Source organism: Tupaia chinensis, unplaced genomic scaffold (assembly GCF_000334495.1).
Source record: "Tupaia chinensis unplaced genomic scaffold, TupChi_1.0 Scaffold000066_1, whole genome shotgun sequence".
Taxonomy (NCBI): Eukaryota; Metazoa; Chordata; class Mammalia; order Scandentia; family Tupaiidae; genus Tupaia; species Tupaia belangeri.
The window spans coordinates 2,178,130-2,192,597 of NW_006159525.1; the positions used below are offsets into that span (position 1 = coordinate 2,178,130).

Sequence of the window (14,468 nt, forward strand, 5' to 3'; positions counted from 1 at the left end):
CGCTCGCTCGCCCGCCGCCTTGCCGCCTCCCCGGCGCTCGCTCGCTGGACTCCTAGGTGTGCTGGCTGCTCCTCCCACCCGTGCCCGCCTCCTCGCTCGCTTGCTCGCTCCCAGGAGCTGGTTTCAAAGCCCCGCGGTGCGGCCAGGCGAGTGCGGGGCGAGGGGCCCCGGGCCAGCGCCGAGCTAGGGGAGGGGGTCCGGGCAGAGCGCAGCCAACCGAGGAGGGGCCATGTCTGGCGCGGGCGCAGCGGGGCCCGTCTGCAGCAAGTGACTGAGTGGCGCGGACGCCCGCTGCCCCCCTCTGCCACCTGGGGCGGCGCGGGTCGCGGTGCCCGAAGCCCGGGTCGCGCGTAGAGCCGGCGCGATGCACGTGCGCTCGCTGCGCGCCGCGGCGCCGCACAGCTTCGTGGCGCTCTGGGCGCCCCTCTTCCTGCTGCGCTCCGCCCTGGCCGACTTCAGCCTGGACAACGAGGTGCACTCGAGCTTCATCCACCGGCGCCTCCGCAGCCAGGAGCGGCGCGAGATGCAGCGGGAGATCCTTTCCATCCTGGGCTTGCCGCATCGCCCGCGCCCGCACCTCCAGGGCAAGCACAACTCGGCGCCCATGTTCATGCTGGACCTGTACAATGCCATGGCGGTGGAGGAGGGCGGCGGGCCCGACGGCCAGGGCTTCTCCTACCCCTACAAGGCCGTCTTCAGTACTCAGGGCCCCCCTCTGGCCAGTCTGCAAGACAGCCACTTCCTCACCGACGCCGACATGGTCATGAGCTTCGTCAACCTGGGTGAGTGAGGGCAGGCGGGCCGCGCGCCTGTCGGGGGGCGCGCTTCGGGGCCGGGAGGGGACGGTTCCTTACCGCAGCCCGCCGGGCTCTCCACTCCCGGCGTTGGCGAAACCGCGCGGCTCGCCCGAGGGTCTCCGCCCTTGGCCGAGCGGACCCCAAGTCGTGCGAGCCCCCAGGGAGCGCGGGCCGGGCTGTGCTGGACTCTGGGAGTTATTGGGAGGGAGGGACCCGTTCCCGGCCCCCTTGATGTTTCGCCGCCGGCCACATCTCGGGCTGGAGGCGCCGGCCGGGTCGCGGCTCAGTTCAAAGCGCCGGGCTCGGTCATGTGAGCTGTCCCTAGTCGGCGCAGCCCGCGCTACCTGGATTTAAAGGGCCCTTTTCTGCAAAGCTGCCTTTCCGCCCTTCCTCCGTCCCTCTCGGCGCTACCCAGCCCTGGCATTCCCTTGCCCGCCCTGGCAAGCCCTACCTGTTCCCTCGCGGTGCGCCTGCTTCAGCGTGCTGCGCGCCCGGAGCGCCTCGCGCCCCCTCTCCCGGCCACCCGACGCCCCCCTTTCTCTGGGCTCCCTCGGCTGGAACTGGGAAAGAAACATTGCCATTGCGAGCTTTCTATTTTAAATATTTAATGATAGGTCCCGGGCGGCAGAATCCATTTTCAGCGTTTATCTTGTGTGGCGCGCAAACCACCAGTTTTGCGATGGGGTGGCGCGGGATCTCAGAGCCGACGCCGCCGAGGGCGGAGGGCGGACCGGGTCCTCGCCTGGAGCCTCGACGACCCCGGGACTCGAGGCCGAAGCTGCCGCGGGAGCCGAGCTCCCCTTTCCTCTGCGCGCGCTCGTTTACAGACTTGCTCAAACTAACCCCCCGGCGGCGCGCTGGAGGGCTGCTGATCAAATATTTGGTTTCTGAGATAACACGCCCAGATAGCGCTGTTTCCTGAGCGGCTTTCTTACTACTTGTATAACTTGCAGCGAAAACCCTAACCAAGTCAAGACAGCAAACCCCCGCCCACGGGCGCTCTGTCAACGTGGAAATAATGACACTGAAGCCTCACACTGGGCACCTGGGGCTTGGATGGGGGAGCCGGGAAGCTAGAATCCGCCTTAGTGTTTCCCTCCCTAGATAAGGTCCCTGGAGTTCTCGGAGAGCCTTTGTCTGCCCTTAATAACAGCCAAAATCAAATAGTGAACCGAGCTTCAGCCAGGGAGGGGTGGGAGGTTTAAATGCCAAAATAACTTCAAGAAAGTTTCAAGCAGCCAGTTAATGAGACGGCTCCGTCTGTCCGATTTAGGGTAATCTGAGATGTATGAGGTGGGAAAAAGCAAGGTGCAGATCCTTCGGGCTCCTTGTGCTGTATGTCACCCGGCCCCACTGGAAGGACCATGGGGAAGAGGCGTGACCAGGAGGGGGCACTTGCCTGGACTCCACTCTCCTCGTCTGCACTCCTGTCCAGGTGATTTCTCTCACGTGTGCATTACCCATACCAAGAACTGAAGAACAAAGCCACAGATACAGTAAGTTAATGAGAGCAGACCCCTGAAGCCCTCCTGAAGCTTCTGGTTACCCAAGGGTCTTTCTCTAGCCAGGGGCTTCTGGCTTTTTCCATTCTGGGGGTACCTTGACTCTCACTGAATGCAGCAAGTCCCTGCAGCTGCCTTCAGAGCCTGACAGGGGTCATTTAAAAGGAATCTGAAATCCTGGCTTCTGTAGACAGCTCTGCAAACCCAGTGCAAAGGTGCCCTGGTGCTATGGACCAACAGCGTGGTCAGACTCCAGGGCCCCCTGCACCCCAGAGGACTGGGCTGCTAACTGGGTGCCTCTGGGAACTTTGGGGCAGGGCTGTTTGTTCCCCCTGGCAGTGAAGCAAGTGGGGACTTGTTTGGGAAGGCCACAGCTGGGTGGTTTCCCTCCTCTGGCTGCACACACACCTTTCAATCCATTTCTTTCATCTTGAAAGGACAAAGACCAGCTTGTCTAAGCCTCTTAATCAGTCCGGCTGGCTTTGGGCTTTGTGGGACCGTCCTGACTTTCTCGGGTCTAGCTTTCTGGAACATCACTCCAAATTAGATGGCAGAGTGGCTTTTAACAGAGCACACTGACCTTGTTTTCTTTTTCGCTCTGTCCCTAAACTCGAAGTAATTAGTTAGGTGAAGACCTGGACTGCAGATTGGCAAGAAGCCTCCTGTAGATGCTTCTGAGGTTGGCCTTTAACTTCTGCTTCGCCAACAGCACGGGAATAACCCCCCAGTCTCTTCTATACTGCTGGGGCTCAGAAATTCTTCATAGGAGGGACTTGGGGGTGGCAGTGAGATTGGAGAGGGTTGGAGGGATGGTGTAGACTTGTCCAGACCCTGGACCAGTTTGCTGAGAGAGCAGGCTGGTTTTCCTTGGATTGCAAACCACATTGATCTGTAATATGTGAAGTTTCGTAAAGGCGAGTTCATCCTCACACTTTACCAAGGAGTGAGAAAATAGCCCTTGCTCGTATCACACCATTACTGGGGTCCTTATGAGGGGCCTCTAAGGGGCCTTTGATGAGGATCTTGGGGAGAGGTTGGCTTTCTCCTGGCCCTCCCCCCCACTGCATAGCTCTGTTGCCCTGCAGGCCGCCTTGCCTGGGGGACCCCTGCCTGGATGCTGAAGGCTTTTGCAGACCCAGTAGGCTATTCTTCCTCTGTCTGCAGCCAAACTGGTTTTTGTTCCTATAAGTCGTTCTGTACGGAATTCAAGCTTTTTGCCAGGTTAAGCAGGCTCTGAACTAGAGGGGAAGCGAGAGGAAATTTACAACAAAACCAGGTGCAGAGAAGGAGGACTTGAGGCTGCACCTTGTGACCAAGACCAGGTCCTGCGATGAAGCCTGGAGCAGTGTGGGCTGGGCTGCTTGGGCCAGCCGGGGTCCCTTAAGTTCAGTGGCAAGATTTGTAAACTGGTTTGGATTAACAAGCCCCTGACACCTCTGTGTAGACTTCATTTTGGAATTTAAAACAGGCTCCTCTCTCAAACAGTCCCCAGGAGACGGAACCTAGCAATCGCTCCTCCCCATTCTTTCTTTGGCAACACCTATCGGCTCTGTTTGGAATCTTTTCAGGAAGCCACTGGCATCCGGGGTGTGTGACACATGTTTATCTCTGGTCCCGGGCATGAAGGAGTGAGATTCGTTTAGTCTTCGAAGCTAGATTGGACAAGGAGAAAGTTGGAAACCTATGGCCAGGGTCAACATGTAAAAGTGGCTTTTGTTAATGTAGCTGAACACGGGACAGAAGTGGAGAGAAGGCCATGCCTGCCGTTTGCTTGTTGCTTTATCCATCGAGCTGTCCTTTTTGTTGACAAGTGTTTGGCATTAAGATCTCTCCTTTTGCCCCTTAAGAACAGGCCCTACCACTGTAGAGTATTAGAAAAAGATTCTGTTACAGTTTAAAAATTTCCTTCAGGGAGTGCTTTGGGAAGGGAGCGTGGACTGCAGGCATTTGCAGCTGTAACCTGGCTTGTGTTAAAATTTGGAAGGGGCTGTTCCACATTCCAGCACTCAGAGGGCCGGCCCTCACTGGTAAGCAGCCAGAGGTTAATATAGATGTCACACAGCCCCCCTCGCCTTCTGCAGCTCGCCCTCACCATAGGAGTGCACCGACAGCTGGGTTTCTAGTAACCCTTTCAAAATCACTTCTTTTAAACCTCATTTTCCTGCTTGTATAAATCAAAGATCCCCCCCCCTTTTCCCAAGGATATATGTGACCTAGATTTGAACTTTTTTGATCTTCTGTGCATTTCTCTTCTGGAATCAAGGCAGGTGAAGGCTGAGGCCTTGGATGTTCGCTTGGGTGGCTAGTTTTGATTTCTATTCCATAGTGGTTGTTTGGTTGCTAAGTGGTCCCCGTCAGAGAGTTTAGGAGAGGTGGCCCGGATCAAAAGCACCATAGGAGTGCACCGACAGCTGGGTTTCTAGTAACCCTTTCAAAATCACTTCTTTTAAACCTCATTTTCCTGCTTGTATAAATCAAAGATCCCCCCCCCCTTTTCCCAAGGATATATGTGACCTAGATTTGAACTTTTTTGATCTTCTGTGCATTTCTCTTCTGGAATCAAGGCAGGTGAAGGCTGAGGCCTTGGATGTTCGCTTGGGTGGCTAGTTTTGATTTCTATTCCATAGTGGTTGTTTGGTTGCTAAGTGGTCCCCGTCAGAGAGTTTAGGAGAGGTGGCCCGGATCAAAAGTGGTTTCAGGGCAGCAAGGGGGGATGATTTTTTGCACAGAGAAGACTCTGCTTCTCAGATACAGCTCTCGCGAGCCGCGGCTCAGGGCTTGCCTTGGTCCGCAGGCGTTCGGGCGTTTGCTGAGCTCAACACAGCTGGCGCGCGATGTCCTGACCACCGGCCTGCCTGCGATGTGAGCGAGTGTCACATGTCTGTTGAACTTGGAGACAAGTGATGACTTCATTCCAGGGAGAGTCCCATCAAAATTGATTGATCACCCTATCGCTTTAATACCCCCCTCCCCATTCAGTAAGGTCATATTTGGCCCATTGCGAGAGTCATCATGTCCTAAGGCTGCCCCGTCCCCGCCCTCCCCGGCCTGCCCATCCCTCTCACCCGCTGACGGATCTGAATGGAGAGCCCTTTGCACCAAGCTGCCGGCTGTGTTAGTTTTTTCCTGCTCACCCTTCAGACCGCACCGGGGGCTGTCCTGGCCCTGGTGTTTGGCATGTTGTTGCAGGGCTTCACTGGCAGTGTCGCCAGGGCAAGGGGCCAGGCAGGGATGTGTAGGACCTGTCATGTTATGTCAGAAGGAATGCGAGGATTAGCCTTTACAGCGTAGGGTGGGCGCGGGCGCCGCAGCTGTGTACACTTATTATAAAGGTTTAAGTCCCACCGGTAAAATCAATATATTGAATTGCACGACCCTCTGCTTTTAATTAGTTTCAATCAGATGTGCCGGTGCCATTTTGCCTCCTCTCGCCTTCGCGGGTGAAGAACTATCAATATTTACGTAGAGACTGTTCATTGGTGGTGAAGAGGATCACGCTGTCAGCTTTGCACACTCAGGTTGCTCCAGTCTGAGGGACCCAGATCAAGGTGGAGTTGGGGTTGACATCACCAGGGTGGAGGGCCAGGCGGGATGCCTGCTCTTGGACCTTGGAGGTGGGACCAGGAAGGCACATGTGCTTGTGGACACCAGTCTCTCAGGACACTGGCCGGTTCTTCCTAGTGCAGGTCCCAAGTTGAGAGACTCACCCACGCCATCTCCAAACTGCGAGGCAGGCACTTGCTTTTGGTTGGTTTTGAGCTGGGTTTCCCTGCAGGCGGGGTGCTTGGTAATGGGCAGCTCAAGGCACAGTGCTTTATTTATTCCAGAGCTTCAGATGCTTTTCTTTCCAGTTCCTGCAACAGTTTCTAGAGGACGGGGGTCTACTCGCTGCCCACGAGCCTCCGCGCGGCCACGGCTATGGTGCGAGTCACTCGGTATCAGCTGTATGTTCAGCTGGGATCGGATTCTGGGTTTTGCGGCCAATGGTATTTGACAAATAATATTTGACGAAAATGTGACTTGGTATTTCTTAAATATGGAACAGATATTTCGTAGTTTACCTTCCCCAGTGAAAAGCTGCCCCTCACCCGACGTGAAATGGCAGTGCCAGGGAACGTCGGCTTCTGTTGTGCAGCTTCTTCTCTGTAAAGTGCAATGTTTACGATTTGGGGGGCATGACGTTTGCCACGGACTTCTGTGAACCTCGGAGTGGCATGTGCGATGCCGTCCTTTCAACATTTGTGTCGAAGGCATTGTGGGGAGCCGCGCAAAGCCTCTGCTGATCCGCGTGGAGTGGATTGAATTAATGACAACTCCGAGAGCCCCGGTTTTAGGGTAATTGCTTTATTGTTTCGGAGCCAGGGTGCTTATAATCCGGTTCCTGTACAAACATGTTTAACGTGTGTTAATGCATTTCCAGACCAGAGCCTCTCCGCACAACCCTGCTTTTCATTAATTGATGTCGGTAGCATGGTACAGTATTTCAAAGGGCTGGCCAAGTATAAACTGTGTTTCCAATTTCCTTCCTTTCCTGTGTTTGGAATGCCAATGTTAATTTGTTCCCATGCGGGAGCAGGGCCTGCCAGCCGCGGCTTTCTATAAAGGGCTTCACAGTGAAGGGTTCCAGCCCTCGCTGATGCTTGGGGCTGCCTGGCCAAGTTTCCTGACACTTTGCAGCTAATTCTGGGTGATATATGGGGTGGGGGGCTGGGGGGCTTCGCTGCTGTGTAACGGAAGTTCTCGGTGACAGCGGTGGGTGTGACTTGGCAAGGGAGGACGGCAACCACAGTGATTCTCTTTAGAAACAGCTTAACCCACGTGTCTGCTTTTACTATGGCTGCATATCAGCTGTGTGACTTAGGGCAAGTTACTTAGCTGCTCTGAGTTCGTCTCATTTTTTTTTAAGTGATTTTTGCTATAGAGCACATGTGCTCACAGATACAGACAGAAAGCTAGAAATCACCCTCTGGGGGGATGGCCACCCTGCAATCCCTTGTCCTCCATTCTCCTCTCAGTATCTTGGGCACGCACGCACGCACACCTGGTGTGAATTTTAAGTCACCGGATCCAGGGCTTGAACCATGAGCAACAATATGGGAGTCCAGTGACGAAATCATTACAGCATCTGCTGGTTCCTCGTCTCATCATTTTAGAAAAGCTGGATAATAATCTCCTCTCCCGCAGATTTCCAGGAAGATGAAATCATATTGCTCACGTGTGGAGTCTGACACACAGTAGGTGCACAGGTAAACGGTAGCTCTTGCTTTTCATTGTAGTGGTCAGATTAATATTCGCTTTGGTAAATTAGTCCAAATTTCAATGTCTAGGTACTTAGTTTTAAAATCCTGAAATTAATCATCCATGTTATTTTAAAGATGTCACAGCAGAGGTCCCACAGGTGTGCGTATATATGCATTTCTCTCCTGTTTCAGAGATCAGTGACGTTTGAATGAGTACACTAATCGTGAGAATCAAGAGTCTAGTGCTGTCTTTTTGTATTTTAGCATCCATGGCTATTTAAACATTTCACCCCTGGGGTCGTCAGGTGGCGTGGTGGTTAAGGTGCTGGACTCCCACATGATCGACCGCGGTTCAAGTCTTGGACCTTGCTTCCCCACTTTCCCTCTCTCTCTCTCTTTGGTCAAATTAAAAATAGTAGTAGTAATAAAATTAAGTAAATGGTAAAATTAAGTAAAAAAAAAGTCTTATTCCTTAGGAAGTTGAAACTGTGTGAGGGGTATACAGAAACTCTCTGTACTATTTTTACACCTTTAAATCAGAAATTACTCCAACAGTCAGCCAGGTGGTATGGTGGTTAATGTGGTCAAATCCCACATAACTGATTGTGCAGTTCGCATCTCGGACCTGGCAACTTGAAAAACATGCTGGGTGCATGTGCATACGTGGCCCAAATCCCAAGAGGAGATTGAAGAAGGGATTGCAGCGTGGTCATCCCCCCTGGGGGGTGCTTTCTCACTTTCCGTCTCTCTGTTTCTCTCTCCCACTCTGTCTTTCATTGGCGAGCGCACACGCCCTATAGAAAAAAAAGAAAGGAAATTATTCCAAAATAAAAATGTTTGATTAAAAAAAAACAAATCCCATGACTGAAGTATTTCTTCCCACCCATTTCTGGAAGACGGTCAAAGTACAAATTGTCTCTCCCTGCAAGGGAGTGACAAGCCCAGAGCGTTTATTAGCAGGCCAGCACAACGTCCCCACTTTCCCAGAGCAGGTGCAGGGCTGCCGCCTGTGCAGCTGGGGTCGGCTGCGACAGCACGCCCTGTGTGGATTCGGTGTGTTTAGAAGCGTCCGGAGACCAGAGGCCGAGAAGGAGCACCTCCAGGGCCTCAAGGTTCCCCATGAGCTCCCTTTGGTCTTCTGTGTTTGAAAAATGCACCTTAGTGAGTATATTAAGTTTCTCTGCAGCTCTGGGGCTACGTATTTTATCACATCTTTATCTCTCGGGAGTAGCTTTCAAATTTCGATCTTTTGTTGTCTGGCTCAATTAAATTTGGCTGTGAATTAAAACTTGCACTGTTTCCAAAACTGAGGCCATGCGTGTTTTGAGGCATTGGATTTAGGCCTGTGCCATCCTGTAAGTCCTGCCTCTCTCTTGCTTTCATGTCCTTTGAGAAAAAACATCTGAGCACTTAGCATGACAGTCGGCATGTCCCAGTCCAAGCCCTCCCCTGCCTCGCAGCTGAACACACACAAAGGCGGGCAGGCGTGTGTTTTTTTCTTTTTCTTTTTTTTGTGGTTTCAGTGACTTGTGTTTTGGCCTTTGATAAAGGACTCTTTTCTTGACTAGTTTTACAGACGCCCTTGCTGTTCTGCCCATGCGCTGGCCGGCAGGCTTCAGGCTTCTGGAGGCCGAGGCGCTGCGAGGATGTTGGCTGTTTATGCGTGAATGGGGTGAGGGCGCTCCAGGCCGGGTCCTTTGGTTGTTTTTGATCTCAGAGTTCCCACCAGCAAGTTTTTGAGCACACCCTAAATAGAAATAAATTATATAACCACTACTGTGCCAGGATCGTTTGCACTTTACTAAAAATAGACAAAAAGAGACGTTTTAGTTGGAGGCACTAGAAATAAAAAAATACCAAATTTTAATGTTCGTTAATTAGCCTTTTATTTTTTATTTTATTATTTTTTTTAGTTTTGGCATTGGGCTCATGCACTTCCCGGGTGGGGGTGGGGAGTGAGAGGTTACTCTGCAGAGGGGAAGGCCACACTGCGGTCTCTTCTCTTCTCCGTTTTCCTCTCGGGACTTTGGGCATGCATGCATGTATGTCTGGTGTGATTTTCAAGCCATCAGGTCCAGGACTCGAACTGTATAGCCGGCCATGTGGGATCTAGCACCTCACCTGCTACGCCACCTGCTGGCCCAATCAAAACAAATTTTAATAAGTAACTGACCATTATTAATTAGACAGAGCTTAACACACTTGTAATTAAGAGAGCAGTATAGACACAATTAACTTTATTGTCACTAATGCCTGGCGGGATGGATGGAATGGTTTCTGCTGTTTTAAAATCGGGTTCGTAGTTTGGGATCAGGGAAGTAAAGTCTCGTCCTGAACTTTGGTGATTTTGACCCTTCACGGTCAGCATAAACGAAGTCATTGTTGTGTAACAAAGAATCCCAAGATCCTGTAGCTTAAATATCACAGAGGGGTGGCTAGCCCTGTAGCGCTGTGGACTGGGAGCTGGATCCCACACGGCCGACCGCGGTTTGAATCCTGGCCCCAGTGACTTGAAAAACATGCTGGCGAGTGAATTTGTGTACCCCAAATCATGACGGGATGGAGAAATAGAGGAAAAATTGTAACATGACTATGCACCACTGAGGGGTGCTTCCTTTCCCTCTCTCAATACACAAAATCACAGAATTGTGTATTGTTTGTTTGCTTTTTTTTTTTTTTTTCAAGAGAGATTTTTGCTATAATGTGCATGCGCTCTCCGGAGAGACAGAGAGACAGAAAGCGAGCAATCACCCCTCAGAGGGATGGCCACTCTGCAACTCTTTCTCCTACATTCTTCTCTGGGGATTTTGGGCACACACACATATGTGCCCTGCATTTTAAGCGAGCAGGTCTTGGACTTGAACTTTTAACTATGGGATAGTCCAGCCATGTAACCATTACACCATGTGCTGGTCCCCAGAACTGTGCTTTCATTTGCATTAAATTACAGTTACATTGTGGGTCCATGGGAGTTCTGCACATGGAGATCAATAGAGGGTGTGTGTGTGGGGGGGGCCCAGGTCCCTAGCATGTCACCAATACAATGCCAGAGTGAAAGACAATGAGAATTGTGCACTGGCTTTTAAAACGTCCATCTGGAAGTGACACGGTGCCTCTGCTCACCTTTTGCATGACCACACTGGACCCAAGTCAGGCAGGAAACTATGATCCCGCCCTGGGCTTGGCAAGGCCCAGGAAGAATCTGGGAGATGGCACTGACGACTGTCACCCTGTCGAAGGCGAGAAGATGAAAACGGAAGACGTGATCACTGGCCGCCATGCTGAAACCGGACCCTCAGTTTTCAGTCCCATGCGTCAGCTCTGCAGAGGCCTTGGCTGAAGTTCGGCTAGTAAACTTCCATGATGATAATTATTTTATTTAACTTTATTTATTATTCTTATCATTTTCCAGTTTGATCAGAGAGAGACAGAGAGAGAGAGAGAGAGGAAGTGAGAAAGCAAGCCACCAGGTCCGAGACTTGAACCGTGGTTGGCCATGTGGGAGTCCAGTGCCTTTAACCACCATGCCACTTGCCGGCCCAATGATAATTATTCTTGAAACTTACCTAGTACATTTTTTCTCTGGACCTCAATGGATTTTTCTTGTTTCCCCCCAAGGGCTTGCACCCCATTTTGGAGACCAGTGTTTCTAGAAGCGTTCATCCCAACCGAGGTATCCGCGTGGTCCAACAAGAATAACCACTTCTTTGGCTCCCACTTGTAAGTGACTTGCCTATTCGTGCGTGTCCTTCCGTAAAGGCAGGCCTCGGCACAGTCTGGCTCCCTCCCTGGACAATTAAAGAGCCTCCCTCTGCTCCTGGCTAAGGAGGCAGCTGGGGCTTCCCTGGAAGGTGCAGGTTATCGCCCCGTCAGGAAGTCTTGCCCTGAATGGAAGAGCTGGCCAGGGAGGCACTTCCCAGTCCAGACAGGATTCCGCATGGCTGAGCCTAGAAACCGAACCCAGAGACTCCATCATCCAAATGCGTCCTTGAAACAAATCGCTGTGACAGGGCCAGCCCGTGGCTTGGTTGCTAAGGAGCCGAATCCCACATAACCAGCCACTCGCTTGGAGTCCCGGACCTGGCACATTGAAAACCATGCTGGTATGTGTGCATGCGTGTTCCAGATCCCAAAGGAAGGTGAGCTGGAGATAGGGTTATGGCGTGACTGTCCCCTCACGGTGGTCCTTTCTCACTCTCCCTCTCTGTCACGGCCTCTCTCTCGAGTGAGTGTATGTGCCCTCTGGCAAATTAAAAAGAAAGAGAAAGAAAAAAAATCATGTGGCAAGGGGAGGGTAAGAGCTTTCTGCACAGCGCGGGTTTCTGATAGCCGTGTTTGTCGGGTTCTTCATCTAATTCCTTTGCCTTCCGCAAGGTCAGTACGGCCATCTCCACCTTGGGGAGGAGGACAAGGACCCTCAAGGGGCCCAACCTTATCTAGGGGTATGAGGTCGGCATGTGACTCTCTCTTCTCGGCCATGAGGGATGTAAATGAGGGAGGCCCGGAGGAGGAGGCATTGAGAGCCCTGAGAGGAGCCAAGCCTGGGATCTGAGCACCGCGGAGCAGTGCACCTGTCCCTTCTGTTACCCATCCTCCTTGGCCAGACTCCTCTCTCCTCTGTCTTTGCGGCTTAGAGATAATAGTCAGGACTGAGGTCCTGGAGTGTCCGTGTATGGAGACCCCTTCATGCACCCTGCACCCTTCCGAGGGGGACGTCCAGAGACAGTGGGATTAGTATTTTACACCAATGCCTCCAGACACTGTATAGAGAAGACCACAGAAACGGTCTTCCATATGTCCCGGATTGCCTGTTGATGTGGACTGTCATGTTACAAAGTCACCAATGCCCAGCTGTTGGAGAGCAGGGACCTGGAGAGGACTGTGGGCCAGGAGACCTGCTGCAGGAGAGCCTTTCTTTTTTCTGATTTTTAAAGAGTTGCTCTAAAGTGTGTGCTTGCGAGAGAGAGAGAGAGAGAGAGAGAGAGAAAGAAATCACGTCCATCAGGGGAGGGGATGGCCATGCCGCAATCCCTTCTCCTCCAGTCTCCTTTCAGGATTTTGGGCACACACGCACACATGCCCAGCACGATTTTTAAGCCATCAATTCGGGGCTGCAGCCTCACGGTCGGCCCTTTGGGATCCAGCGCCTTAACCTCCATTCCCCCTGCTGGTCCAAGAGCTTCTTTTTGGAGTGCATCGACACACATGGAATAAGAGTGCCCAGAGAAGAAAGTGAGTGGAGAAAGATGCTGAGGATTTACCCGTTTGCCAATGCACGCTCACACACGTGTGCACACACCCACACACATGCACGTATGTATGTGCACACACACAGAGGCACCCGGAATGCTGTCTACAGATGGTCTCCCACTTACAGTCATTCCGCTGAAGGATTCCGGCTTCTTGATACCCAGTAAAATCTGTACCCGGGGTGCCCATACGCCATTCTGCTGTCCAGCTTTTGAACCAAACCCAACAAATCACGAGTGCCAGTCGCACATCAGTGTCAGGTAGGCTTGCTGTCGGGTGGTTCTGCCTGGCGGGGGCACGTCATGTCCGCGTTCTGGGCACGTTTAGGGCAGGCTGGGCTCAGCTGGGTGTCTCGGTTCTCAGTGGGTTATCTTAGGTCGGAGGGCATCTGTATTTGCTGTTTGGGCTCTTCTGCATCATAGTAACAGCAAGGAGGCGTGGGCAGGAGGGGTTGCCACCTCTGGGAGGGACGGCAGGGACGGGACTGGGGAGTTTTAAATCAATTCTACCTCTCCAGTCAAGCATTCTTTTTAAAATAATAACCGAAAGGAAGTGAATGTGGTACCCTTAGTTGGATTTGGGGAGAAACTGGTGCAGTTTGAACAAAATCTGGGGCTCAAGGAGCAGCAGTGTGTCGGAGTTGGTCTCCTAGTTTCAGCGTCCCGTGATGATGGAAGGTCTTCAACCCCAGAACTTGGGGAGGGGTACGTAAGAAGTCTTTGCAACTTCCTTGTAAATCTAAAATATTCCAAAATAAAAAAATCTGTTTCTTAAAAAAGTAAGCAACCACGTCAACTCAGTTCATTCTTAGCTGTGGGTTCACAAAGAGTTGCTTTATCTTCCTCAGCATTCTTCTTGGGATTAAATTTTCCTAAGCCCCAACAAGCCAGAAAACCCTTTCGTTTTTCAAAGAGAGATTTTTGCTCTAAGGCACAGGAGCTCCACAGAGGGACAGAAAGTGAGAAATAACCCCCCAGGGGGTGGCCTTCGAAGTCCCTTACCTCCCAGTCTACTCTTAGGATTTTGGGCACACACATGTGAGTTTTAAGCCTTCGGGTCTGGGACTTGAACCGCGCACTTGGCCACGTGGGAATGCAGCACCTTAACCACTGTGCCACCTGCTGCCCCAGAACCTCCTCGTGGAGACAGCGTCACTGGGCGTCAGGGACTCCCTGAGCTCTTTGCTCAAAGGCTCTACTTGCAATGCTGTGGTTCCCAAGCTTGGGGCGTCACACCCAAAGACCAGTAATGAACCACGCTATGGACCCATGAACAGAATGGGGACTCAGTGAGCAAATGAAAACCCACAGGGCAGTGTCCTGGGACCTTTAAAACTCTGCCTCGCTCAGGAGATGCTCAGTAGAAAGCGGCTTTGTTTATGAGCGGGGCTGGGAGCAGTTTCAGTCCCTCTGTTCTCCTCTTGGTTCTGAACTTTGTGAAGTGCCCCCCCTCCATCGTCCTCCTTCTCAGGTTCCACTTTCTGATTGACTTGACCTAACGTTTGTTGAGAGAGAAGCCCTTAAAAATGGCAGTGGGGCCTTGGAGTCTTCCAGGGCTAGTAAATGTTTAGTGGACGGAGGCGCTGGTTGGTCATTTCCTTTAGGAGGAAACAATAAATGAAGTGACTTGCCTTCTACCTCCTCAAACCCCGAGCTCCTAATTGTCTTAATATGCCGGCC

General features: G+C 52.0%; 1 protein-coding gene across 1 annotated transcript in view; it reads left to right on the forward strand.

The window, feature by feature from the left end:
• Window positions 1–274: 274 nt before the first annotated feature.
• The window catches only part of BMP7 (bone morphogenetic protein 7), a 90,414-nt gene continuing 76,220 nt past the window's right edge, over window positions 275–14,468 (forward strand). Inside the window, exon 1 of the mRNA XM_006141882.3 lies at window positions 275–782. Within this exon, the coding sequence (XP_006141944.1) occupies window positions 365–782 (418 nt within the window). The 5' untranslated portion in view covers window positions 275–364. The remainder of the gene's footprint in view (window positions 783–14,468) is intronic.